General features: G+C 46.5%; 2 protein-coding genes across 3 annotated transcripts; one reads left to right on the plus strand and one right to left on the minus strand.

The window, feature by feature from the left end:
* Positions 1-282: 282 nt before the first annotated feature.
* On the minus strand, positions 283-17,047 carry Rab8 (RAS oncogene family member Rab8). Of its 2 annotated transcripts, XM_089548296.1 has the most exons (8): positions 16,892-17,047; positions 16,345-16,405; positions 16,181-16,241; positions 16,017-16,094; positions 15,808-15,897; positions 15,605-15,721; positions 14,985-15,011; positions 283-5,505 (listed from the first exon to the last, which is right to left on the minus strand). In XM_089548296.1, exons 1-8 carry the CDS (start codon positions 17,013-17,015, stop codon positions 5,413-5,415), a joined length of 651 nt encoding a protein of 216 aa, XP_089404422.1. In that variant the 5' UTR covers positions 17,016-17,047; the 3' UTR covers positions 283-5,412. The 2 variants fall into 2 exon arrangements, with proteins under 2 accessions (XP_089404422.1, XP_089404423.1); XM_089548297.1 differs by lacking the exon at positions 14,985-15,011.
* A 375-nt stretch (positions 17,048-17,422) lies between these two features.
* Positions 17,423-27,086, plus strand: RpS27 (ribosomal protein S27). Its single transcript, XM_089548300.1, has 4 exons — positions 17,423-17,504; positions 17,925-18,033; positions 18,497-18,607; positions 26,954-27,086. The coding sequence occupies exons 1-4, from the start codon at positions 17,499-17,501 to the stop codon at positions 26,980-26,982; spliced, it is 255 nt and encodes an 84-aa protein (XP_089404426.1). The 5' UTR covers positions 17,423-17,498; the 3' UTR covers positions 26,983-27,086.
* Positions 27,087-27,456: the final 370 nt, after the last annotated feature.

Genomic DNA, 27,456 nt, shown 5'->3' on the forward strand with positions numbered 1-27,456 from the left:
CCAAGAGCCACACACATTGCTTTTCTGAACTGCGAACATGCTTCACTACAAGAAGACTGCAGTTACAGCAGTTAACATTTGATCTCGCATTTCGATGCACATTTCATCTACCTGCATGTATTTTTGTGTGTGCTGGAGAGTATATTTATTGGTGTTCACAGTTACCAGGATTAGAGGCAATAAATTGTTTCGCCTGAAAGAAATATGAATTTGTGCTGTGCTCAGGCACAAAATGCAGTACGGATCACCAAGATTGCTGCCCCTTCAAATGCATACAGACAGTTAAAAGAAAAAAAAAAGTTTATTGGGGAGGGATCAGTATGTGATCATGTGCTTTTCTTCCCAGTGTTTTCAATATAATCACAACAAGAGCAAGTGTGCAATAACATGCACAAACACTGACCAGGATCATTCTTCGTCAATACTGTTCGAGTGACTAAAAAAATGCATAGCCCCCCCCAGCATTGGTAAAGAAGAAGAGCCCACAATGGTAAAACCTGCACTGAAATATCTTTCACGTCAGGTTCACTGTCAATACTACAAAGAAGGACCAGAAAGGTGATATGCTGCAAGTTGTCTCCTCGACCTCAATCTTGACATTTTCCCTTTCAACTGCAGGCGTGCTCGCTCTTTTTTTTTTTTTCGTTGGCACATCCTGTACCACCTTCACTGCTTGAAACTTCTCAAGCAACACACATAACCAGCCGACCTCTCTACAGTCACGTTTTGCATTTCTTGCAGTTTCACTTAGCGACAAAACAAGCACAAAATATCACCAAGGGGTAGTGCTATCTTAAACAACCAGCATACATGCAGCAGTGTGCTCACAAAAGGTAGATTCACACGACGTACTACGGCCCGCAAACCAGGCATCTCGTGGCATTCCAATTCCACCATTAGAGGTCTGCACCTAGCCACAACGTAATGAGAAATGCTGCGGGTATGTCTAATCTGCCTATCACCCCCTCCTCTGCCTTTACGGGTGGGGATGAGCAGATTAGTCATGCCCACGGTCTTTCGCCGTGTTACATTCACCAACATCACTGGCCAGACACAAGACTCCTTGTTTGTGGGCCACTGTACGAATCCACCGAAAAAAAAATCATGCCACTTCAAAATCTCCATTGTCTTTCCATCAGGAGTCCCTTCAAAATCTCTATTGTCTTTCCATCAGGAGTCACTTAGGCTTAGTAGATAAGCAAGTAAGTACTTTCATTACAATCAAGCTCAGCTTCAGTGATCCAGTTAGGCTATGTCCAGCTTTTTTTTTCACACAGCTCATTATACAGAGGTACTCTGACTTCTAGTGAAGAGCCAAAGTGTGCCCTCGGCAACATTTGCAAACCTGTTGCCAATAGACATGCAGTGTGCTCGCGTGTGCATCACTAAGAAGATGGGCACATACGAACCAGAATTGGTAATTTAATAATGCAATGCTTTCGCCTTGAATTGCTACCAAAGGAAGGTATGACGCATAAAGGAATGTTTCACACTAGTCAAACAGGTAGATCACGGCACTAGCAAGCTTACTGAACTTCAAAACTGAGAATCAAAGGCTGCTACCTGAAGAGGCTAAGAAAACGTGAATAAAAGGCTGCTCTCTGGCAACGCTACGATATCCCCACGGTTGCCAACAATGTGAGATTGTCATCGTCACACAAATGAACAGCAGGTCCAAGGGTTGACATTTGGGGCAGCACAGTGGTGCTGGTTCAACACAAAGACTTGCTAAGGGTGTAGGAGCATGTTCCCTCTTGTAAAAATTTTGTAAAAGTTGCTTTCCCAATTGGAAGCGCACTGGTGTCCCTATGTACGTGTACCATTAAATTCTAATGACCTCAGCTTCGGAGTAAATACGGCAAAAAATTTTGTGTTCACAGCGTGTTACAAACAGTGCTACATGCAAGAGTGGCAGTAGTTGGCGGAAAAAGAAATCGAGGTGAACAAGGTTAAAAGGAGATCCTGTACACAAGCTTTCTAGAAGCAAGGATTGTCCTTTGCGGTTCAGCAGTGTTTGTATGTGCCAATGTAATCAAAACATCTTAGATGGCTGGCATTTACGAGAGAACAACAACGCCACGAAGGCAGCCTGAAAGTTAAGTTTACCTCTTGATGTGCTTCTATGAAAATGTATTTATAGGCCAACTTCTCCAAGTCTGGTCACCAGCATTTCGTACTGATGCTCACCAACAGCATTTGGAGATATTGTGCACAATGATGGAACACCACGGAACCAAATGGTAGTTGGCTACTGATGTGGATGAGTGCAGTATCAAAATTTGTCCAGCGTACTAGCACTTGGTCCAAGCAAATTCACTGCCATACCTAGTAAGATATTTTACGACTATATACTCTTATGTCTGCATAAACTAAAGACTGTATAAATACATTAGCCACATTATCCTGCCTTTATATTTGTAGAGCACCTTCCCTACTACTAGGCACAGCATGTGAAGACTGTTGGTCGAAATTAGGTTCGACGGTGAAACCTCATTTCATCATGTCATCCTTTGTATCTCATGAGTACAAACATCAAAATCTTGACCATCCTCTTTTTTCCTAAAGGGATGCTGAGGACAATCCATCCAATTTGATCGCAGCTAAAGACGTATTTTTTGCCAAGGAATCCAGGAGCTGAAAATGGGATATTTTTTCCAGCCACCAGGCTCAGAGTCCTGACATTGATGACGATGTCGAGCTAATTATGAACTCTATGACTGCTCGCTGGAAGTGGATGGCGCTGCGGCTTAATCTCAGAGGTCCATATGCAAAAAAAAAAAAATCGTTGACATTGTTGCAGTTTGTTTCTGGAAACAGTTGGTGATGACGATATGTGTATTTCATTTGGTAATTAATTATTTGGCAATCAATTTATCTCCAGTGACCCTTTTTCACATAAAAATGTAGACCATAGAGCAACATATACCAAGAAACATGACTTGCACAAGAGCACTGTTCAATTCTATTGCTAAGCAATGCTGAGCACCAGGCTTGTAGCAACCAAAACTGAAACTTTCTGTAGAAAAGGCTGCTTTGAGAGAAAATCTGCAGCACATTAGGAAATCTCCAGTGACGTTACACAATTAATTACCAACCAAATTTTAGTCAACCCAGGAAAGAAGACAGCCAAGCTAAAATTCATCTTTCAGCCGCTGCATATAAATTGACACAGCTACTGGTATGCTGGCATCAGTGTCCAGCAAATTATATAATTTTTTTTTCGCATAAACAATATCGGTCTTGCTACATTCACAACCCACATAAATACAAACTTTCAAAGTTTTTTGACTTGCGTATAACTGCTAAACTCTATAGACGATGTGCCAATGACCATATACAGTAGAACCTCGTTAATTCGAAGTCCGTCGGACCGCGAAAAATCACCGAATTAACCGGGTTTTCGAATTATCAAAAATCGACGAAAAATGAGAAATAAACGTACGAAACATGGCTGCAATCAACACTGCACCTTTATTTTGCCTGAAAAACGGTCACTTGAAGTAGTCATCGATGCGCGACTGCTTGGCGCGGTAGTTAGAGGTGCGTACATACTCCGACGTTCTCGGCGCGCGGGCGAGAGCCGGTTGCGGTCGGATACATCGGATACGTCGGATATGTCAACTAAAGCTAGCCTCCGAGACTGGTACACGACTGTTCAGATCGCTGAGGCACAACAAACCACCGGAAACCGAAAATTGATTTACAGTGCCGCCTGGCTGCCACTCCGGCAACTCAACTATACTGGCCTCAGAGACTGGCAACACATTTTTCTTTTCGCGAATCACGGAGGCCATGGTTTAAACCTACGTATTATCCGGGGAGGGGCGCGCTGGCTGTTCAAATTATCCGGCAAATTTTGCATGGAAACTGTTGGGACCGCTGAAAACCTTCGAATTACGCGGGATTTCGAATAAACCGAGTTCGAATTAACCAGGTTTTACTGTACACGAATCCTGTAACGCTGAACCTGGAAAATGCGGCATGAATATTTAGGGCCTGAGCAGGAAATTAATGTTGTGGTTAAGCCATGTGGTAAGACTGGCCTAAGCGAAGGAAAACCCAAGCTTCATGAACAGTGTGCATGCATTTTATGGCCAACAAAAAGATGAAAGTGTAAAGGAGCATAGGTTCAGGAAGCCATCACAACTTCAGCGACAATCAGATCACAGTGATAAAACAGACGCAGCAATAACACGATCAATGTGGCAGGAGCATTAGGCGCAGTGAGGGCAGAACAGACTGTGCTCGCAAACTTGGTTGTAAAATTGTGGCACATTGTTTTACATATACCACTGAGTAACGGGCAAGGTGTGAGTATAATATGCAGCTGCAAAACGCCGTGCACGCTTTAGAAGCACCACTTACACCAAAAGAGAGTTCGGTAAAGAGAGAAACATTTTCAGGCACAGAACAAGGCAGGAAGGAGCACTGGGAACATGCATGGACTTCTGAGCACTTTCGCAACCTCCTAGGAGGTAGCTTTGCCCCTTCGCACATGTGCTGATTAAACAGGGAAGCGAGATGCTTCAAAAAAACAAAAAAAAAACAACAGATAATCCATTCACATTAGTAGCACTGTCCTTCCACAGAAAAAAAACAGACAAACATTTAAGCATAATAACGCACTCGGAAAAAGAAGTTTCAGCCTCCTTTCTCATGAAACTGCAATAACAAAAGAACAGTCAATCAAGCCAATAATAGGAGTAGTTAGAGCCCTTGCAAGGATGTGGTCAGCTAGTTAACAAAGAACAAATCTTGGCATCAAACACACTGTACACACTCGCAGATATTGCCATCGTCGCGTTTCAACACACCACCCTGTGAAAGTTCCATCACAAACGGAAAAGCTGAACTGGCATTCAGCTCGACAGAGGCTGGAGCACAGATTTCATTTCGACCCACTTTTAAGGAAGAAAGCAAAGAACAACAAGGGAGACCTTCCTGCAATGAAAAGTGCCCAAGCTTTAGCTGTGAGTAAAACCGAGATGCAGAAAAGAAGACTGACAACGTCAACCACTGCATACAAAAGAAAAAAAAAAGTATGTGTATATAAAAAATGGAAATTGTGGAAGACAATGGGCACCTTCATTTTTTGATTGCCGTTCACATGAGTAGCCGACGCCTGGGCATTCTTTTCCACTTTTTTTTTTCTTTTAGCACAGTAAAAACAAGAGGTATACATGTATATGCGCCACTGCACACATTACTGTGCAGCCGTGTGTGTGCGTGCGCCCATGGGCGAGACGGGCGCAGCAGTCGTCTAGAAGAAGGAGGAGCAGCAGCAGCAAGCCGGCAGCTGCATTACGAGGTCAATCCGCGAGAACGTTGGTTTCCGCTGCACCGGACTCTCGCGACCAACCAACCAACCCCCTTAGGCACTGAACGAAAGTTATTGCACTTGCAGTCCCACCATCATAGAAGAGTGCACGTGAACCGGGACCTCTTCCGCACTGGCTCCATGGCCTGTAGATGGGGGCCGGTCGGCTTGGGCTGCGCTCGGGCTGCCTGGAAAACGGAAGACACCCTCCTTCGTCAGTCGCCTCTCTTTTCCAAGGCGCACAATTACTTCATGTCACTCTGAGGTTGCACGTGACTACAACAGCAATGATTCCATCTCACCCAGGGCTTGTATTTTAGAACAGTCAACTCGCTGCGGATGTCCAATTGGGCGGGGCGCATTCTCTTAATCCACAAAAAGGCAGCGACCACCATCACTGTCTCGGATCGCATTAATTGCCACCACGTTTAGATCAAACACAACCACCTGCTTTTGCTTTCAACTGCTTTGATATAAATTGGAAGTATTTACAGCATGAGCTTTGAAATATTCACTTTTGCTATGTAATTACTGATCCAATGGGAAGAGCAATCTGTGCGAAGATGTGCAACAGAAAAAAAGGAAAAGATCAGAGCTGCCATCACAAAGCTGTCACAGAGTGTCATCACAAAGCCATCACTTCTGTGTTTGGGGCACCACTTACACCAAACCGAACCGAACACCAAACTTGTTCGGCCTGAACCGAACAAGAAACTAACAGGGTAAGGGCTCTAGTTAACACAGCCATCGACTATGTAATGAATGCTGGAAATTTTGGTTATGACTAGGAGTGCACGAATCTTCAAATTTCCAAATACGAAGAAAAAATGGCTTCGAATATCAGGTCACCACAAAAAAAAATATTTGAGCATGGATGGATGGATGGATGATAACGGCTTTACCTTTCGTATCAGGCGGCAGCTTGCGCCATCAGCCGAGAATTCCCACCCCCCCCTTCCGTTAAATTTTTTCCTCTCAAGTTCGCTTTTTAAAATGTCTAATCTGACTATCTTTTTGTCAAATTCGCCGCTCCCTTGACTTCCTCCACTAATCTTCTAACCTCCCCTTTGTTAAAGCCATGCTTTTCTCATCCATTCGTCCGCCTCCCCCAGTAAATCTCGGAGCCCCCTCTATAACTGTCGCTGTTACCTCGGGAAGGGTGGGTCGAAGTTCTCTGCACCTTCAAACCAAGTGCACTACGGTCTCTGTTTCAGTTCACAGGCAACGCATAATATATCCACTTCTTCAAATTTGGATTTGTAGACTTGCGATCTCAAAACCCCTGTCAAAGCTTCAAAAAGCAATGAACAGCCCCGCGAGTTATCAAATAAATGCTATTTCTTTATGTCCTGTTTTCGTGCCCCATATATACCTAGCGCTCACTTTCCTTGCATTCTTCCCTTCCACATAAACAGGCCAACGATGCCCCCCACCCCACCCCCTTTTTTTCAAAGTAGTGAACGATCCTTGTAACTAAAACAAAAATTAGCTGACTCAACACCATATAAAAACATGAGGTGCACAGCAGATATGTATACTACTTGATTAGCAAGCATAACAAAATGCAACCTGTAATGTGTTCATGCTAAAAGGGTAACAAAATGAAATCCACAAATCGCCAACTAAAAATATCATGATGGCTAGTGAACACTCATTCATTCGGATTTCAAAGCACTGGAACAAATGCCCGAATTCCAAAGGACGATTTATAAAATACCCCGCGCCCCTGAAAAAAAAAAGTGCCAAAAATGCAGTGAAGCCTTATGAGGAGGCTTTATTGTACAAAAACGGAAAAGCCTGTGTCGAGCACATAGATCAGCGGCCAGACAATTTTTTGGCCTAGCAACAGGGGCCCTCCAATAGTTGTCGTGTGTCCGCTATGCACACATAAATGTGCACTAAAGAGGAATCTAAAATCGTTCTTTATTGCGGGAGCTCAATCTACACTCTCCAACATTCTTAGAGGCTTCGAATTATTGCCCTGTGCGGCTGACTTCATTCCCTATTAAATCGAATTGAACATCTCGACTCCTTTTTTTTTTAGCTCACCTCCGAAAAGAGGAGGAGTCAGCCAACACATGGAGTTCCTTGCAGTCAGTAGTGTGGCGGCTTCACTTTCACTTTTATTTAGTTTTTTAGGTTTCCGAGAAAAGAAGGTTTCAGTCGCAGACTATATAGCCGCAAATTAGGCCCACAGAAATAAAAATACGCGTGGACTCTTTGCTTTCGCCGATTGCTAGGTACCACTCCACCGATGGCAGAGCAGCAAGCCGACACGGGACTGGCTGAAAGGCACTCCACGCGTTGGCTGACTGCTCATCTTTTCGGAGGAGTGTTAAAAAAAAGAACGTGTAGATTGAGTTCCCGCGGTAAACAGATGAGCTCAGAATCCTCTCCAGTACACCTTTAAGAGGTGCACAAGTTGCAATGCGCCATGCAATAGGCAGGATTTTTACACAATCGCTTCCCCCGCTGCGACACCTTGACTCGCCCCTTCGGGAGCCTAGTGCTAAATTCCTCAAGTGGGCTTTCCTTTCCGCAAGTGGCAGAGCTCACACTTGTAGGGTTGTGTAGGCAACAGGATGAATACTATGGGTGTTGGCATTAAGTATGTAACTGTCGTGTCCGGTCGCTGTGTTGAATGCAGCGAAAGACGCACACGGTACTTTAAGACTTCGTTTATTTAAAGCCGATGAGGGTGCGACCAGCGTCGACCGAGGCAGGAGCCGAACTGGCCGCCCGAAGAAAGGAGGGAGCGGAGAAGTGTCCACGGGAGGGAGTGGCTTCCCAAAACAGGAGGAGGATGCGGGGGCGCACCATGGGGGGGCATCTGGCGACAGCGTGCGACGAGGGGCAAGTGGTCGTTAGGAGGAGGATGCGAGTGGTCGTTAGGAGGAGGATGCGAGTGGTCGTTAGGAGGAGGATGCGGGGGCGCACACACACAAAAGCAATAAGGGGACACAACACTTCCTTCCCCCTTAGAAAGTTGCCTGGTATCGTGCAGGGGGTCGGCGCTCACGCGTGGAGGCGCGCTGGCTTTGTGCGCTCGGGGGAGAAACACTTGTAGGCTGGCTGTTGTTCGCTGTGTCTCCTAGGTCTGTCCTGGGCGAAGTCTCTTCTTCCGGGAAGAGGTGCCAGGCTATGTGGGAAGATGGTGCACGTGCTCTCTCCGCTGGCGGACAGCTCTCAGACGGCGTCGTAAATCTACGCAGCTGGTTGAGATGTCGGCGTGCTACTGTGCCATGTATGTTGACGAGCCAAGAGCGCAGGACTATGCGTCTGACAATTGTAGCTTCCTCCCAGCGTGGCTTTTTCAGAAACTGTCGGGCGAGGACGCGCTGCCCCTCATTAAGCGTGCCGCAGCGCGGAATTGCTTTTTCTTCCCGGAACGTCTCTGCCTTTGGCTCGGGGAGGATGGCTGTGAGCTGGGTTCGCATTTCACGCTCGAACATCATTTTCGAGGGGGTCTCGCCTGTTGTGCTCTGAACCGTCGTGTGCTGCTTGAAGAGAAAGCGCGCAAGGCGGCGCTGCAGCGAGCCTGTCTGATCTCTTTCAAGGGCGCGTTTTAGCTCGGCTACGTAGCGCTCGGCTTGTCCGTTTGTCGCTGGGTGGTAGGGGGCCGATGTAACTGAGGAGATCCCGTTGTCGCGATAAAACTTGAGAATCTCCGCAGACACAAACGGTGTTCCGTTGTCCGACACTACCTTGCGCGGCAGGCCGAACGTTGCAAATAGTGATCGGAGGTTGTCAATGACTGCTGCCGAAGTCGTCTGTCCCATTTGCCTTATCTCAAGCCACTTTGTGTAGGCATCTACGACCACAAGGAAAGTGCAGCCCTCAATTGGTCCTGCAAAATCAATGTGCAGTGTGTGCCATGGTGTGTCTGGCTTTTCCCATTCTGGGACAGGAGCTTTCGGCGGGGCGCTCCGGCTGCTCTGGCAAGGCTTGCATTCTCGCACCACTGTTTCGATGTCGTTGTCAATGCCAGGCCACCACATGTAGCTTCTGGCACACTTTTTCATTGCAACGATGCCCCGATGTCCGGCGTGGATGAGAGACATAGCTTGTGCGCGTAGTTCTCTCGGCATCACAACTCGGGACCCAAATATGATGCAGCCGCGATGGGTGCTCAACTCTGTAGCTCGCCTGCGGTAAGCGTCGAAGTTGTCCCCTTTGAGTTTATGCACGTTGCCTTGTTGAACAGCTGTGTAAACTAGCCGGAGAGCTGCGCACTTCTGCGTAGATGCTGCAACTGTGCCTGCTGTAAGCGGAGGTTCTGGCAGTGCTTCGAACATCAGAACGTCTCCTGGTGGAAATGGTTCGTCAACAGTTGCGTCTAGTGGCAGACGGCTTAGCGCATCGGCGTTTTGATGTTTACTCCCATTGCGGTAGACCAGAGCGTAGTCGTACGCTGAGAGTTTGATGCACCAACGTGTCATTCGCGGAGACAAAGTTGGTGGCATAGGCCTTTGTGGTCCCAGAATGCCCAATAGCGGTCGGTGATCGGTTATAAAGGTCACCTTCCGGCCGGCAATGTACTGGTGAAAATGTGTCGCCGCGTAGACGATGGCTAGCCCTTCTTTGTCAAGTTGCGCGTAGTTGCGTTCTGCTTGCGACAACGTACGTGAGGCGAAGGCGATGGGAGCTTCCCTTCCTTGCTCGTCAGTTTGCGATAGAACCGCGCCGACTCCGTACGGTGATGCGTCGCAAGCCAAAAGCAGAGGCTTCCTTTCGTCGTAGTGGCGGAGGACTGTACATCTTCGAATCAGGTCTTTCAGGGCATCGAATGACCGCTGATGGCGTGGCGACCATGTCCATGTCACATCTTTCCGAAGGAGTTGGTATAAGTCGTTGGCCACGGTAGCTCTTTGTTCCAAGAACCGGTCGTAGAACGTCAAGAGTCCGAGAAAAGCCTGTAGCTCCTGCTTGTTTGTTGGAGCTCGTGCTTCTGTGATCGCTCGCACTTTGTCCTCGGTAGGGTGAATGCCTTCCGCATTAATTCGGTGTCCCAGAAATTGCACCTCTGGCACCGCAAAACAGCACTTCGATTTGCTTATGCACAAATTAGCGTTTGCTAGCCTTTCGAGAACGAGCTCTAGGCGCACTGCATGCTCTTCAGTGGAAGTGCCACTGATGATGACATCGTCAAGGTAGACACAAACTCCTGGGATGCCCTGAAGCACTGTCTCCATGAATTTTTGAAATATGGCCGGGGCTGCAGCTACGCCAAAAGGCAGTCGCTTGACTTTGTACAAGCCTTTCAGTGTGTTAATTGCCAATAATTCAGCAGTTGACTCGCTCACCTTCAGCTGCTGATACGCCTGGGTGAGGTCCAATGTGCTGAAGACTCTTGCGCCACGCAGTACACTGAATACTTCTTCAGGTGTCGGTAGCGGGTAAGAGGACGCTTTAGTCGCAAGATTGACGGTGCTCCGGTAGTCTCCGCAGAGGCGTATGGTTCCGTTCTTCTTGCGAACTACGACAAGTGGTGTGGCCCATTCTGAATGCTGCGTCGGCTCGATGACACCTTGCTGCTCCAGTTTGTCCAACTCTTTTTCAACTGAATCTCGGAGAGCAAACGGCACCGGCCTGGCCTTCAGAAATTTGGGTTGCGCGTTGTCCAACAACTCCAGTGTGACCGGGGGCCCTTCGTTTCCTGGAATCTCTTCCGAGAATACTCTTTCGTATTTCTCTTGCAGTTGCTCAACCATGTTCTGGCTCGGCGTCTGGTGTATGCCGCATATCATCACGCCTAGTGGAGAAAACCAGTTTCTCCCTAGAAGGCTTGATCCTGTGCCCTTCACAACAAGCAGAGGTAGCGTATGGGTCTGGCCGTTGTAGTTAACCTGCACGTTGGCAGAGCCCAATAGTGGCAGATTCTGTCCTGACCACGTTCGCAGGTGCGTGTCGTCTTGTTGCAGGGCTGGTGCGTCAGATGGCCATGAAGTTCGGAACGTGTCCTCACTGATCAGAGTACAGGCTGCGCCGGAGTCCACCTCGAACTTAATCAGCTGGTGATGTACGCTTACTTCTGTAAAAATCTTCGGTCGCGTGCCGAGATTCATGGTGTTCAGGTCGTACAACACAGATGGTGTTGCTGATGTTGTTCCATGGAGATCAGATAGCGGCGTATTCTCTGAGGCGTTGACGCTGTGATTAGGCTGGGAAGGTGACTTTATCTTGGCAAGTCTCCGTTTCGTAATGCATGCTCTTTCGATATGCCCTCGCTTGTGGCAAAAATTACACGTGGCTGACTGGAATCGACATCCCTGGGGGTTGTGTTGGTCGTCACACCGCCAGCAGCGTTGTGCCTTTTTGACCGATTTTACAACAACAGAAGGCTTGCGCACCTGGTTGCTTGTCTGGTGTACCGGCTCGGTGTTCCGGCGAATCCCTCTCTGCTGGTGACCGGCGCTCTCCGCTCGAACGGCGATGTCGTAAGCTTTGCTGAATGTGAGGTCCTTCTCAGCGAACAGGCGCTGCTGCAGTGACTCGTCACTCAGTCCGCACACAAATCTGTCGCGTAACATCACGTCCAAGGGAAGCATGGTGGTGTTAGCAGAAGAAGCTGCGTCTCCCTCCTGCCCGGTAGCTGTTGTCGACAGCGTTCCAAAATTGCAGTCGGCAGCGAGCTTCTTGAGCGCGGCTACGTAGGCGCTCACAGTTTCTCCTCCCAGTTGATCTCGTAGTTGGAAGCGAGCCCGGCTGTAGACCTCGGATGGCCTTGGGTCGTAGTGCTTTTGCAGCGCTTTTACGATGTCGTCGTAAGACACTGCCGCTGGTGTGCTTGGCTGAATAAGGGCGCAGACAGTATCGTAGGTCTGCTCCCCGCACAGCGTCAGCAGGTTGGCCCTCTTCAAGGCTGGGTCTGTGATGTTGTTAGCTTCAAAGTAGAACTGAAGGCGTCCAACCCACGATGACCACGATGAGCCGTTGAACTCTGGTATCTGATTGGGAAACCCTCGCGCAGCCATGGCTTGTCAATAGCGTTGCGTAGCGCGGGTCGAATCCACTTTCTCGTCGCCACTGTCGTGTCCGGTCGCTGTGTTGAATGCAGCGAAAGACGCACACGGTACTTTAAGACTTCGTTTATTTAAAGCCGATGAGGGTGCGACCAGCGTCGACCGAGGCAGGAGCCGAACTGGCCGCCCGAAGAAAGGAGGGAGCGGAGAAGCGTCCACGGGAGGGAGTGGCTTCCCAAAACAGGAGGAGGATGCGGGGGCGCACCATGGGGGGGCATCTGGCGACAGCGTGCGACGAGGGGCAAGTGGTCGTTAGGAGGAGGATGCGAGTGGTCGTTAGGAGGAGGATGCGGGGGCGCACACACACAAAAGCAATAAGGGGACACAACAGTAACACATTATGGAAGGATCAAAGAAAAAAATCACATGCTTTCTCGTTGCGATCATCTGAAGTGAGTGGTCGACAATCGTGTTCTCATCAGGTGTCTTATGCGGGAAGGCCCACATGTAAAATTTTCCATGAGGTGCAAGCCTAGCAGCATCCGAATGTGATCAAGGTCCCACGACAAACGACCGATAAGAAAGCAAAGGGGATTCCTCTCTACTGTTTTCCTGGCACTTTATGCGTGACCGTCACATAACTTGCCCAGATATTGTGGTTCTGCTGTGTTCGAATTTGTGAAAGTCGATTCAGTTCTCTACAGCTAGCGAACATCTGGAAATCTAATATTAGTAAATTCTCTAAAATAAATTTCTCAAATCGAACACGAACGAAACATCAAATATAATTGATTCATATTAAAAATTTCGAATATTCGCACACCCCCAGCTATGACATACCACAATAGCAAAGCCACTGAGCTGGCACAAAGTTCCATACAGTTACTGCTTCACGGCACCGATGAAAAGCTTGAAAAGCTCTTTTTGCCAGCATGCGATAGTATGAGAGAAAGGTAAAATGTATATGTAGCAGCCTCACACTCAGTGCAATGTGACTAGGGCTCAAATGTGACCCAGGGGAGCAGTAAGTAAGGAGTCATTGTGCCTTTTGGATAAGGTTACGAGGGGCATGCTGCTAGAAGTCGGCGTTTCTGATATCTTATAAGATGAAACACACTGTGACAAATGCTAGCATGTATGACACTTCTCTTTCAGACTGTTTTCTGGCATAAAACACCTTCGAAAAATCAGGCCTTTAAAACTTACCATGTTCCTGACACTGCCACTGGCAAGGCACCACATCAAAGCCCATTTGGTGTTTAGGATATTTTTTTTAAACAAGTTTGTGCAGCCAAACAGCCCAAAACTGTAAGCCCGAAAATACACAGAACAAAACTGCTCGCACAGACAGGAGAGAGCACAGGATAGGTACCAGCCCCCAACTCGGTCACAGATAAAGCCTTCTGTACTGATTTCTGTTCTCATGTTTTGCATGTTTAAACTATGCGTATGCACCAACTCTCTTAGCAAGACATGAATGTGTGGCCTTACAAAATCTGGCTGAGGCTACCAGCTGGAGGCAATGATGATCATGAGGATTGCCCACCAACATGCACACTGCATAGGTAGCTTCCGATACATATCCTACTGGTGACATCGCATACTTTCAAGTGAACCTCCCAAGCTACAGGACACTATGAAGCTAACTACCGGTACACACCATCGCAAGCTTTGTAGCTCCATGAAAAAAACAAAGAAAAACAGTGCAATTCTAGGGATTTGTGTGCAGTGAACAATCTATGACAAAATAATCATTCAACAGTAGCACCTACATTCTGTTACCAAAACTCATGCATTCTCAGTTGGTAAAAAGCAAGTGCTCAATGCCAGCGAAGAACCTTCTCACGACATGCTTGAAATTTCATTGGCAAGCAGATATAGCCAAAGCAGCAAGCCAGGAAGAACTACAAGCTTCGAACAAGCCTGGCAACAGATCATATAACAGCAAGGTGCACTCAGAACGAAGCCAGGCCATCTTGTCTTCGTTAAGCCTCAACTGCAAAGGGGAACACATGGTGCATACTTCACACTGAGTGCAACGTATGTTGTCGAGATAATGACAGTAGGTGGAAGCACACACAGAAGCTGAACGTTTTAATGTTGGTGATGTGTGAGAAAGCACACTGTCTCAGTCATTGCAGATAACAGAATGTGGTAACCAGATAAAATATCAGTGTTTTACGATTTTTTTCTTTTTTGCACCAGATTGGACTAGGATTTCAAACACACTGACAACTAGGCGAATGAAATATAGGCGCTCAGTCACCGCTTGGAAAATTCTGCTGCTCGCAGAACCGGATTCACTGTTATCCAAACAGGTGTTATGAAATGCTGGCCAGTGTTGCGCATCCTATTATAATACCACACTTTCAATGTTACTAACGAAGTACATGATGGGTCTAATGGAATGTTTCTGTGAATGTTTCTGCACTAGATGGGCAACAGATTTGAAGAAATAATCAGTGTCACGAGCCACCCCTTAGTTTTGGTTATGTGTCATTCAACTGTAATGTTCATGTTCTTCAAGACTTTTCTCCATGCACACTACTGAATAAACGGGCTAAGGCCAAGAGGCAAGTACTGAGCAAACATGCTTCACACTGCAGCTACTGACTAGCATTCATGCTAGGTGTGGAAACATGGACAACAAATTTCAAACAAGCCGTTAGTCTCAGACTCCTTGTTCAGGCAAGAGGGCGGTTTACCTTATGTGCTCCCATCATGGAACCCAACTAGAGGGTTGAGAAGACACAGAAGAGAGAAGGAAGCACGATTTTCAGTCAGAAAAACAAACATGAAGGTTGACAGAGAATCGTTAGCTAAGCTAGAAACTTGAAGTGCACCACGGTGGCCTCAAGAAAACAATACTGCAAGATCACATGTCACTTAAGACGGAAACGAAAGGCACTGCACTAAACTGATACCACAAGTTCGTTTTTTTGGTATTAGTGCATTTCCACAGATGGAAAATGGTGTCAGAATTGAATAAAAAATAAAGAGGCAGAATACAGGTGCTAACTCACAAATGGACAAGGTTGTTATGTTAGAGAGAGGTAATGCAGTGAACTGAAATGCACAGACTAACCAATGCGCCTTGAGATAGGTAATACCTGCGACGGAATAGTATGCTGTCAATGAGCTAAACTACAGTGCAATGCTACAGCAGAACAGGTGCTTGAAATTCAAACTGAGCTGGGATCTGCAGGGCCTGAATGTGGAATTAAAATTCAAGATACTTTCATTTATTTTAAGTAACACTGGTAAAAGCTGGAACAATGTGGGTACTTTTCTCATCCACTACTGTAAGGAAGAAAAGTGTCCTTACCACCTTTCGTTCCATTTTCTCCTTGATGTCCCTCGCGAGAGTGTAAAATGCCTCCTCCACGTTTATCGATGACACAGCACTGGTTTCCATGAACTTGATGTTGTGCTCAATCGCCAGCTGCAAACAAAAAGAAGGTGTCACAACCATTTACCACAGGCAAGTCGGAATAAGAGGCAAAGACGTAGGTGTGGACATTCTGCAACCTTTTCGCCACGCTCCTTGGAGACTTGTCTGAGCTCGTTCATGTCACATTTGTTGCCCAGAATCATTTTTTCCACATCTGCTGCTGCATGCTGCAAGGAATGGTAACAAGCAAAATTTAAGTCAGTAAAGAGCAGGTGAGGAAGGTAGAAAAAGTGTGCAAAAAACAGCTTACAGAAGAAAGGAAAAGTAGGAAATAAAAATGACATACCTCATCTGTATTCCTGATCCACGTTTTTATGTTCTCGAACGTGTTTTCCTTTGTGACGTCGTAAACGAGCATGATTCCCTGTAAGTGGCGCGAAGAAAAAAAAAAGTTGAGTAAAGTTTCTAGATTTTGAGCATAAAAGCAAGCGTAGCCATCGCTTAACTCACCATAGCCCCCCTGTAGTAGGCGGTCGTTATCGTGCGGAAGCGCTCCTGACCGGCGGTGTCCCTGAAACGTAACAAAACACACGCGGATTGTCAATCACCGACGCAAGCAAGGCGCAATAAGTTCGACAGCTGCTTATCTATCGACAGCGAGGAGATGATCTTACCATATCTGTAGCTTGATTTTCTTCCCGTCGATCTCGATTATCCGTATCTTAAAATCGATTCCTGGAAACGCAACAAGCATGCACACGTTAGCAAAACGGAACAGACAAGAACAGGTTTTCAGTGTCACAACCTGACGTCAAACACCGCCACATCGGTCATCTCAAATACAAGCACAACCTTCCGCGTGCACTGCCTTTTATTTTATTCTACTATGCCTGTGCTTAACTACACGTAGATCGAGCAATTCATTGAATGAGAAAGTAGAGAGCTGAGTCAGACGGAAAAACCGTTACATGGAAGCCAATGCTATGACAGACGCGAAAACCGCTTCGTGCAAATCGGCACACAGAAACTGTACCATTCATAACAATTCGACAGTGCCGCGCACAACATTCATATGCCTTTAATCGCTATTAAGAACCGTGATCAAGAGTCTTAATATGGATATTTAAATAGCAAGCAACGAAAGCCGCAAGCGAAGGGGTCCCAATTCAGGTAACACGCCTGGGGAGCTGACCTAAGATGAATGGGTCAATGACAGGTTACCTATTGTTGATATGAAGCTTCCGTCGAACTTGTTGTCGGAGAACCTGAACAAAATTGACGTTTTACCGACTCCAGAATCTCCTATTAAAAGCAACTTAAACAAAAAATCGTATGATTTCGCCATGTCAGGCAACTAAACCGGAAAAGGAGACTAGCGTTTCGTCACTTCCCAAACTGCCAAAGTGATAAACATAACTTCAAAACACGCATGTATGTAAATAAATTCATTCTATTTAAAAGTTTTTCTCCATTTTTCTAAGTAAAATTAATTACAAAGGTAGAAATAGTTTTTTATGTTAATAAAAAGCACGCAATTATGTAATTACGTTGATTATCTTGAATTGTTGAACGCTACGGTCAAGCGGGTTAAGAACAAGACAACTCAAATATATGGTCAAATATTTTCGATAAATTTTTAAGTGTCATGCAGGTACGCGCATATTTAAAATCTATTAAGAATCAATTCAGGCATTAACGCCAAATCTGAAACAAAAACTAAGGGCTCAAGTAATTTGTGCAAGCGGCATCGCTTTGCGATCGCGCCCCTTCGCGTAAATAATTCGCCCCGTTTCCTATCCTTTCGCCGTGCGTACTCGAGTCGGCAATCATGCCTGTGAGTGTCGTGTCAAGTTAATAATTTGTTTTCGAGTCAGTTCGCTGTTGCCCGAGTCGGCATTATTGTCATTCAGTAAAGCAAGTGCCGCTCGAGCTACTTGTGCCACGAGTCTTTTGCAGCAAACCGAGATTTTTACGCAGTCTTTGTGGTCACGTTGCGGATCTTAAGCCTAAGTGCGGCGCGGACTTGCCTGTGCATGTACCGGCCATGGCGTTGCTCGCCGCAAGCTGTTTGATCGAACTAAATACTCCGCACGCCGAAGATACCGCATCCCGTCGACGTTTTCGGGCTCGTAGAGAAGGCTGGAAGCACGTGCTTGTTGGCAGAGCTAAGATGCGTGCAGTTGCGCAGCTGGTGTGTCGTGCCGATGGTGGGTGCTCATGCGTATGTTTTCTTTCTTCATTCCTTCTTTTGCAGCTCGCAAAGGACTTGCTGAACCCCTCGCCAGAGGAAGAGCGCAGGAAGTGCAAGCTAAAGCGGCTGGTCCAGCAACCGAAGTCATTCTTCATGGATGTCAAGTGCCCCGGTAAGTGCATTTTCGGCGAGGCCGCTTTTGTCAAACTGCAGTAACGACGTGGTGCCTTCAGTGGCACGTTGCCGGAAATCAAATACCAGATTGCTTGCTTTGCTGGCACTTGTGATCGCGCGGCTTCGCAGAAAGTATCGAGAACATTGGCAAGTGCTCGAAATCTGCTATTGGCTTAGGAAAACGGAATAAATCTTAAACAAAATACGTCAGGCGCGCTCTAGTGATCCGATCTGGTTTGACGATGATCTGACTCATCGTCCGAACGGTCTCCAGTGTTTAATCGATTGACCTCGGGAAGATTTCGGCAGCCTCGTGGAAAGGTCCAGAACGCGACTAGGGGCTGCTAGTTGCTTTTAGCTTTGAGAGTAATGAAGTGAATTGATGCATTGTCGTAGCGCTGGTAACTCGCATTTACTCATTTTGGCGTTCTTCTAAGCTACTTATTGTGCATTGCCTGCAGGTTGCTACAAAATTACTACAGTGTTCAGTCACGCCCAGACAGTCGTGCTGTGTGTTGGATGCTCCACAGTGCTTTGCCAGCCAACAGGAGGTCGGGCTAGACTAACTGAAGGTGAGTGCTGTGAGGTGCTGTTTTGAAGAGGAATACCAATATTATTCCCGTGTTGTATGTGCGTATGAGAGCTTCACTTTAAAGGGGTGACACGTGTTTAAAATTTCAATTTTTTTTTGTCTGTTGATAGAGAATGTAATATGCTATCTGTTGTATCAAGCCAAACCAGTTTTCTAATGATAGAACTGAACTGCTTCCAGAAGCCTTACGGAACTGTAAATGTTTTGTTGATGGCTGTGTAAAGGGCACTAGGCCTTTACAGTATTGGTGGGTTGAATGTAGTGTTAAAGCTGTATTTGTGTTGGGGGGGGGGGGGGGGATTTTGTGTTCAGTGTTTGCTGGACAGATTACAAAATACTAATGGTTTAACTGATAGGTTTGATTGTCATTCAGTCCCTTTTGAGTTGAAAAGGTTGGAAAGAAAATGTTTACTGACATAATCACGAAAAGCTGTTCCACTTCAGTGTTATGAATTGCGTTGAGAGATCCACAGCGTGAATGCTCAACTTTGACTGATGTGGAAACGGGGGTGCCACTGCTAGGTAGCATTTGCTTTTCCATCCTGGTGAAAGTTGGTGGTCTTGGAACTTTGTGGCGGCTTCCAGCACGTATATCAGTTAAGACCTACTTCTGCCTCGGCTCTCCTTTGCGTAGCCCGTCTATGAGACTGACAGCTGCTGTGGAAAAGTGCAGACCATTAACAGCTCGAATAAGAAATGGGCGTCGATTGTTTATATGCAACTACCAACATCAGCTTTGTTTATGTGGGCATCGCCTCATTGTTGAGTACAGACTTGTCACCCTTGTCTGCAGTGGCCGACCGGCATCTGCAAACTGCACATGGGATGCTTGGCTGTTGTCACTGGATTTGGGATTGAGTGGCCAAAGCAATGATGCAACATGCATTCGTGGCCGCAGGCATGCTTGATATGTGGGTTGCAGACTTTTGCTGAAACGTACAGTGCATATATGCAATGTCAGTGCTTTGCAGCCACCTAGGGAATGGTTCAGTGCTGCACCAGGTTTCACGACAACCTCGCATTGCGTGAGCCCATTGCGCACTGCGCAGTGCAGCTGCAATGAGCCGTGGCGCATTAACAGTGGCATTTGCTCGTGGAATGATTCATCGTTGCCACTTGCAACCCGTAAATCATGCAGGCTTGTTGCTCATTCTGCCATAAATGTGAGCCGCACCCCACACCCTTTAGTGCTGTTTGCCAACCGATCTCGAACCCAGCTACCTCTGGCAGGTGTTGCACGCACAATTCAGAGTGGCTGGTTGGCCACTCTCAACAAGTGTGATCGGATCCGTGCATCGTCTCTGATAGTGTGGGGGTACATTTTTATGCCTGTTAGGTTTTTCTGGTACGCACAGTTTCCTCAGGTACAAGTCCATGATTTGACTTCGTCCACCCTATTGAGGATTTGTGTGCACTTAAAACTTACTGCCCTGTGATGTGATTTAGATAATGCAAACTCCCAGCCCTCTTCACAGATAACAGTACAATACATAACTTGTGAAAGAATTTGCACTTTCCCAAAGTGATGTACCTGGCAGTATGCTTACCCGTTTAATGCCCCTGCCACACGGGCAATGTTAATGTCCTTTGGGTAAATGGCTATCGAAATTTTCTAAGGCCGTCCAGATGCACAGCTATCACATGGCGAATTTCGGTGAGTAGTGAGCGTGCAATCCGACAGATGGCACTAGGCGTAGCAGCATTTCCTAAAAATAAAAAGTTAAGCAGTATAAAACAATCGAATGTTGGAGTAAGTGATATCTTTAATTGAAACAACTTTGTTCGGATAAAACAACTGTTGTCGAGACCATCACTAACGCAACCATATTCACTCAGAGTAGCCACACATAATGAAAACTTGGGCATTTTGTTTTCCAGTCTTCATGCAACCTCCATAAAAGCCATAATCCCTCCTTGGGAAATGATGCTGTTACCTGTGACATATCATTCCTTGAGGTGGGGAAACATGAGTCACCAATTGCCATGCAGCAGCAGTTTGTTACTTCAGGCAAAGTACAAATGCAATCAGTGTAACACTGACGTTTCAAGGTCTACTCAAGTCTCACGTGCAGCACATGGACCCCAGTTTCCACAGTCAGAATCATTGAACAAACACAAAAGTATATTTTCTGCTGAATGTTACAGTATATTATTAGCTGTGGGACACATCATAGAAAAGAAAATATGTACATCAGTCATCTACACAGACTTCCTTGGAATCGGCACAAGAATCCAGTCTTGAATTCCCTGTTCAACAACCTCATGTTCGCTAAGAAATCACAACTTAAAATTACATTGTGTTGAGTGCCAGGTCACCGTTGCATACCTGGCAATGAGGAAGCTGACAGACTCGCTATGTCAGCAGCTCTCCAAAACACTACAGCTATTAAGAATTTTGATGGAGGCGAAATTCTTGGGGCCCGTGTATTGTGCGATGTCAGTGTACATCAAAGAACCTCAGGTGGTCGAAATTTTCGGAGCCCTTCACTACGGCGTTCCTCATAGCCTGGGTTGCTTTGGGACATTAAACCCCAATAAACCATACATTAAGAACATGGTCCGGCAACAGTGGCAAGAAGAATGGGACACAGCAACCGAAAATAAACTGTGCGCATTAAAGCCAAGGATTAGAAGGTATAGTACAGAAAACTGAGACAGATTGAAAGAAGTAGCTTTGTGCAGGCTGAGAATCGGACACACATACACAACACACTCCTATCATTGCTTGAGATGCAGGGACCGGCATATAGTTATCCATGTCTTACTAGTAACCAGAAAGGAGACTTCATTTACCTGGGTTGACCATGAATCAGATACCCGCACATCCATCCATCCTTCTCAATGACACTCTAATGTTTCCCTTGAAAAGAGTCCTTAAACTTTCCCAGGTGGTCAAATTACTTTATTGCAGATCTTGAATCTACAAAATGTATATAATCGAGAATAAATACTAAAAAAAAAATTAGGAACAGTACTTTGGTGACAGCATCACTCACAACTGGAAAATGTTCAATAGAATTTCACGAGCGACGGTGATAAACAAGCTAAGAGCAGCACCAATAAAGATAGAAATCAACTTTCGCTGCCTTTGCAAAACAGTGCCCACAAAGAGAAAACACGTTTCGCGCGACTCCGTTGTGGAACCGAAACCGCGTAGGCGCGTTGCCACAGAGGGGGAAAATACCTCGTGAGCAACGGTGATAAGCAAGCTAAGAGCAGCGCCAATAAAGATAGAAATCAACTTCGGCAGCCCCTGCAAGATAGTGCTGACAAAAAGAAAACTCAAATTTCGCGCGACTCCGTTGCGATCACGCGGCGAAACCAAAACTACAAAAGGGGTGTTGCCGCAGTCTGTGCCGCCGCGCTAAAGCTAGACATAAGTTCTGCTTATCTCCGTAAGAAGGCAGCACAAAATTCAAACACTTCTTGTAAGTCCTAAGAGGTGGCAGCACCCCCCAGTGAGCACGCATTGTTCTTTTGGCGCAAAATTTCAAATGGAAGATCGAAACCGTACCCATACGGCAAAGACCTTGCGGGACAGAAAACCGCCGCCGTACATATACGGCAAAAACCTTCAAAGGGTTAAATTTTTATCGGAAGTAGGCTTTTTACTAGAAATCTCGTGCAGACGTTGGCCTCGGCCGGTATCTCCCTTGAGAAGGCTAAGCTTTCTTTTTATTGTAACACATCTGGTGCTTTGGCCAAGGAAGAACTGCTTCCAAAACAGCCTTTAAAAGCATATACTATAATGTCTCCCTTTCATTCATGCACAGGTCATTATACACCAAGAATAATCTTTTTAGGCCTTATACACCACTGTTTTATTACTTCATGAAATTTCACACCTATCACATCTTATTAACCTGTATGTTTGGTGCTCTTTGGCCTGAGATGCCCTTGCGCCATTAAAACGCCCCTCATCGTCAGAAGCTATTCAAATACCGTATAAATGCGCGTAAGGGCCGCTTTTTTTTTTCCAGATTCGAGGGTCAATTTTCGGGGTGTGGCCCATACACGCGATTTGTGAAGAAAAAAATTTTAAGTAGAAAAACGCCAATCAGGGAATGAATGGCATTCTGCGTCCAATCGTCACTCGCCGACTATTTCGACTCTTGAGCTGGTGCTGTGCTCTGGTGCACGCTTACCCAAAAGAAGCCGCGCAGCACGTCCGCTGTCAACGCGTAGCTGTTGTTCCGCACTTACATCACATAAGAGAGCAGCTCTTCCATTTCAGGGAAACTCGCACGGCTTGCCTCGGAAAGCGGGCTTTTTGCAGCTTGTGTTTCTCAATGCATCCTTCTGGTTGCAGCATCATCAGACGCACTCCTTTGGCCACGTAGAATTTCCTGCCCGCCGCATGCTTGCGTGTTCGAGAGCTAACTCCCAGCCATGTAGCTTTTAAGGCGCTTGCCCATTGTGCTAAAACTGCAACGCTCGGCGGCAGCATGCGAAAGCTACAACCACCACAACTATGGCAAGCACGCTAAACACGCCACAAAAACAAAAAAAGCTGGAGCTGGCGATGCTGATGTCGATGTGGATAGCGGGAGGTCGCGACGGAGAAAAAAGTTTACGAAGATGATGACCACGGCCTCGGGTGCCATCCATAGACGGCACTTTGAAGCTCCTGTGCGTGTGCGTGGCCTCCACGATCAAGCACACTTCTGCTCGCAACCGAAGCTGATTGCGGAGGCCACGGCGCGTGCATTTAGAAGGCTATTCTCACCTGGGTCGTGGAAAGTTCGGGTGCGGCCCTTACACGGATTTTTTTTTTTTTTAACATTTCCTTTGGAAAAACGGGGTGCGGCCCTTACACGAGTTTATATGGTACTTCAGTTTGGCATAATCTAGAGACTGCAAATATGGGCAGCGATGCACTCATTGTTTCAGAAGCATTTATTTTTTGCCACTGAAGCTGCCACAGATCAGTGACAGTCTCTCTGTGTTCATGGTAGCATTTGTGGGGCACTTGTTGGTCTCTGTTGTCGCAAAGTGGGCTAAGAGGCACAAACGGTAGAAGTAAAGCAGAATGCTGTGGCACCACACAACAACATCGGTTTGTTTACTTGTGACCACCGGACGTTCAGCAGCACTTCCATTTTCTTTAATGGGTTAAAATTAGTTTATGAACTGGGCAATGTGGTCTAAAATTTTGTCATGAATTCAGAAATTGAATTTTTCTTTTTTTTTTTCGTTCAGTGAGTGCGAGGCTGTTCTCAATGGCCCTTGAGATTCCAATGGCCATTCGCGAACCTCAATTGAGTCGATGCCCGTCTGGCCATGTGGCACCGGCTGATCCCAATTGAGTTCAATGTCCATTGACTCATTGGGCATTGAATCTGCCCATGTGACAGGACATGAGGTGTTTTGACAGCTGCAGTGTCCAAGGTCAGCTGGCTGCTTGATTAGGACAATGTTTGCAGTGGACAGATTAGTATAAAAACGTAGTGAAGAAAGGCATTGGCCAGTCATTGTGTCCCGAAAAGTTTTTGCTGGTTGTCGTTGGCTCTGTGTATGGACAGGTATGAAACACTTCACTGATTAATGACAACAGCAGAACAAAAAGAGTACACAGCCCAGAATATCGTATTCACCGCTACTCAGGTGCATACACTTGTCAGAAGTTAGGAGCCTACTGCGACCATGCCTGGAGCACTGCTGTTACTGGTCCCGAGCCTGTTTCAGGCAAAGAAGCATGTCCCTCTTGTTGTGCTCTTGCTGGTAGTGAGGTGTCACGAGCACTGCCGGTAGGCAGTGCTGTAGGCATGGTTCCAGTGGGCTCCCGACTTTTGCCAGACTGTGCATCGTTGCTCATGGCTCCAGATAACAGGATTTTGGCGTTGTGGCAATAGTTAAGTATAACTGAATTTGCGTCTTTTATAGTTTCAAATTCGCTAGTGTGAGTAAATGCAAAAAGGAAGGTAAGGCAGATGTTGGGAGTTTAATGATAGGTGCTGAAAGGTTGTGCAAATGATCAAAAAATTTATCAAGCCACCGCGGTGGCTCAGCGGTTATGGTGCTCGGCTGCTGACCCAAAAGACGCGGGTTCGATCCCGGCCGCGGCGGCTAGAATTTCTTTGGGGGAGAAATTCTAGAGGCCCGTGTACTGTGCGTTGTCAGTGCACGTTAAAGAACCCCAGGTGGTCGAAATTTCCGGAGCCCTCCACTACGGCGTCTCTCATAGCCTTAGTCGCTTTGGGACGTTAAACCCCATAAACCAACCAATCAAAAAATTTGTCAGGTCAGCATACCCTGTTATTCACACAGTCACAATGGTCCTCCTTTAGAGCTGTCTAGCGGCCACATTTGAATGTAGGTGAATTCATTGCTGGTGAGCTGTGCAACACAATCTGGAGTCGTCCATAATCTCTCATAGCCCATGTGCGTAGCTTTTGGTTCTTTGCCGATGAAATTGAACTGGTAAAAGGCAGGGCATATCACGACCTTGGCAAAGTTGTTCCAATTCCTAGCAGTCTGGGTGAAGGACTTGAGATATGCAGGTGTGGATGCTCGAGGGTGATGGATGGCTTGGAATTGAGATGAAAAGAAGAAAAAAAACGCTGGTATTATCAGCTAGTATTAGCCTGCCTGCCCACTGCAGAGACTCTGATACTTGATCGAAAAATACTCCGTTACAGCCATCAATTTCATCGTGTGGGCATATTGCTGATCTTTGCTGAAAGTTTAGGTTTATGGGGATTTAACGTCCCAAAGCACTTGAGCTGTGAGAGACGCTGTAGTGAAGGGCTCCGTAAACTTCGACCTCCTGGGGTTTTTTGTTCACGGGCCTCTAGAAATTCGCCTCCATCGAAATTAGACCGCCGCGGCTGGGATCGAACCCGCATCTTTCGGGTCAGCAGCCAAGTGCCATAACCACTAAGCCACCGTGGCAGGCAAATATAATCCTGTTGGCAATTAGCTTGCACCAAATTGTTTCATATGTGATGTTTCAGTGCTTGCAATTTCATTCCTCGCTGCTGAACGGCACTGCAGATTTTCAAACTCACTGTGCCAGAAGTTGTCCAAATCAGTTCATCAGTAGCATTGTCAGAGGTCTTTTGTCCAATGGCATCTTAGGCACCTTAGTTTTCGCATTGCTGTTTTTTTGCTGACAGATTATTTATTAAGCATGAAATGCTTTTAGCTCCCGTTGTCGGCAGTGTGGTGACGTCACGCCGAGATCGAGAGCCAACATCCGGGCACTGAATCCCACTCATCCGGGCACTGAATTCTACTCATCCGGGCTCTGAAACGAGAACATCCGGGCACTGTATAAGATTTAACGAGTTTAAACGAGACTCTCTAAGCCCTCCTACGGGACCGCCATACAAGCGCCGGTTGCTCTCCAAACGAGTCACAAAAAATAACTGCTGCAAGTGTCTTCTCAATTTCATCAAGATATCACTCGAGCTGTGCATTTCATTGCACGGAATTATAATTTTCGATTTCTAATAACGCATGCGAAAAGCACATAAATGCCACGATACACTTCGTTGTCATACGTGATCTCTTAGGGGCTTTGCGCAAAGCAAAGCTGGGCAGGCACCCAGGGAGGAGCTTCCTGTCTCTGCTACCGTGCACTGCTGGTGTGCACCTTGCTTGCACCTTGCTTGAGGTGCGCAGGCGCAGCGCTGTAGCAGACGACACGAAGCTCCTGCCCTGTGCCCCGGGCCTCGATGCGCGAACGCGCCGGATCCGCTGGCGCTCCGCGGAGCGCGGCCACGCGGAGCTATGTTCGCACTTAGAGTGGACCACCCTGTACATTCTTGTCAGGCCTGCGTCTTGTCGTGCCCGCGTACGCTTCTGCATCGTCCTGGATTTCAATGCCGCCACCGTCACAGCTGCTTAAGCCGAGCAATGGAGCCTGTGTTAGGCCCGTAAACATTTCATGCTTACTCTACTCTCGGTTACGGGAGAGGCGCAATTTTTCTTACAAGGGCAAGCAGGGGAAATAGTAGAACATTACATGGTTAGCATTTAGTTTTTTGTTCAGTCTACACATGTAAGAATTTCGTATCTCTTCGTTTATGCTCTTGGGTTGCATATTTTTTAATTGCTGTTTTTTCTTTTTAAGTGCAATTTTTCATTCTGCTGGGGATTACATGAAAGCAGTTACCGAAAACAAATGCCAAGGATAATATGGTTGATATGCAGTTGCTTGATAAAATTGATGTGACATTATGTAATGGCACATATTACAGGAAAGCTTGTGCCTGTAAGGTATCTGTGTACAGTCGCTAGCACTTGGGAAGGGTATATTTTTTGGCGCAGGCATTGTCCTGCCAATATGCGATGCTTACATTCCTGTCTTTTCTCTTTATTGCAGGGTGCTCATTCAGGAAAAAGCAGCACTAAGGCCTGACGCATGGCTGTAAAAAAGAAATAAATGGTCCAGTACCACACCCAAGCTGCTGTGCTTACATTGTCTTCTCAATAAATGGCTCTTTTGTTTACATTCATGCTTGTTTTTTAATGTTGTCAATAGCACTGAGGGTGCCTGAATGCATTTTGCATACTCCAGTTGAATGTAGAAACTGATTTCTGAACAAGTTTTGTCATCAATTTCATTTAACACTTATCTGAAACGAGAGAAGGCACGTTATTGTATTTGCAACTTGGTGTAAACATGATTTAGTACTAGACTGAAATCATTTTCGACCTTGGCTTGGATGAACGCAGAACCACGTGGTGTGGCACAGCTTTTTGCTGAAGTTGAATTTAGAGTAACGTTTAAATCAAAGAGCCTCTATTGTGCATGATTCCCCTCAAGTCTGGACTATGCGTGTTCATCCCATTACCTTGCTGTGCCAGAGTTTCTAATGCATATTC

The sequence above is a fragment of the Amblyomma mixtum genome, chromosome 6, assembly GCF_055824585.1.
Source record: "Amblyomma mixtum isolate Tamu chromosome 6, ASM5582458v1, whole genome shotgun sequence".
NCBI classification, from domain to species: Eukaryota; Metazoa; Arthropoda; class Arachnida; order Ixodida; family Ixodidae; genus Amblyomma; species Amblyomma mixtum.

Bases quoted from the DNA above. Each gene is read 5' to 3' on its own strand.
- Rab8 (XM_089548296.1), bottom strand. From the start codon at position 17,015: ATGGCGAAATCATACGATTTTTTGTTTAAGTTGCTTTTAATAGGAGAT. The intron at 15,722-15,807 runs GTTGCAGAATGT...TTTTGTTTGCAG, and splicing joins CCAAGGAGCGTGGCGAAAAG to CTGGCGATTGAGCACAACAT. The intron at 15,012-15,604 runs GTAAGGACACTT...TCAACCCTCTAG, and splicing joins AGAAAATGGAACGAAAGGTG to TTGGGTTCCATGATGGGAGC.
- RpS27 (XM_089548300.1), top strand. The intron at 18,034-18,496 runs GTAAGTGCATTT...CATTGCCTGCAG, and splicing joins CATGGATGTCAAGTGCCCCG to GTTGCTACAAAATTACTACA. The intron at 18,608-26,953 runs GTGAGTGCTGTG...TCTTTATTGCAG, and splicing joins TCGGGCTAGACTAACTGAAG to GGTGCTCATTCAGGAAAAAG.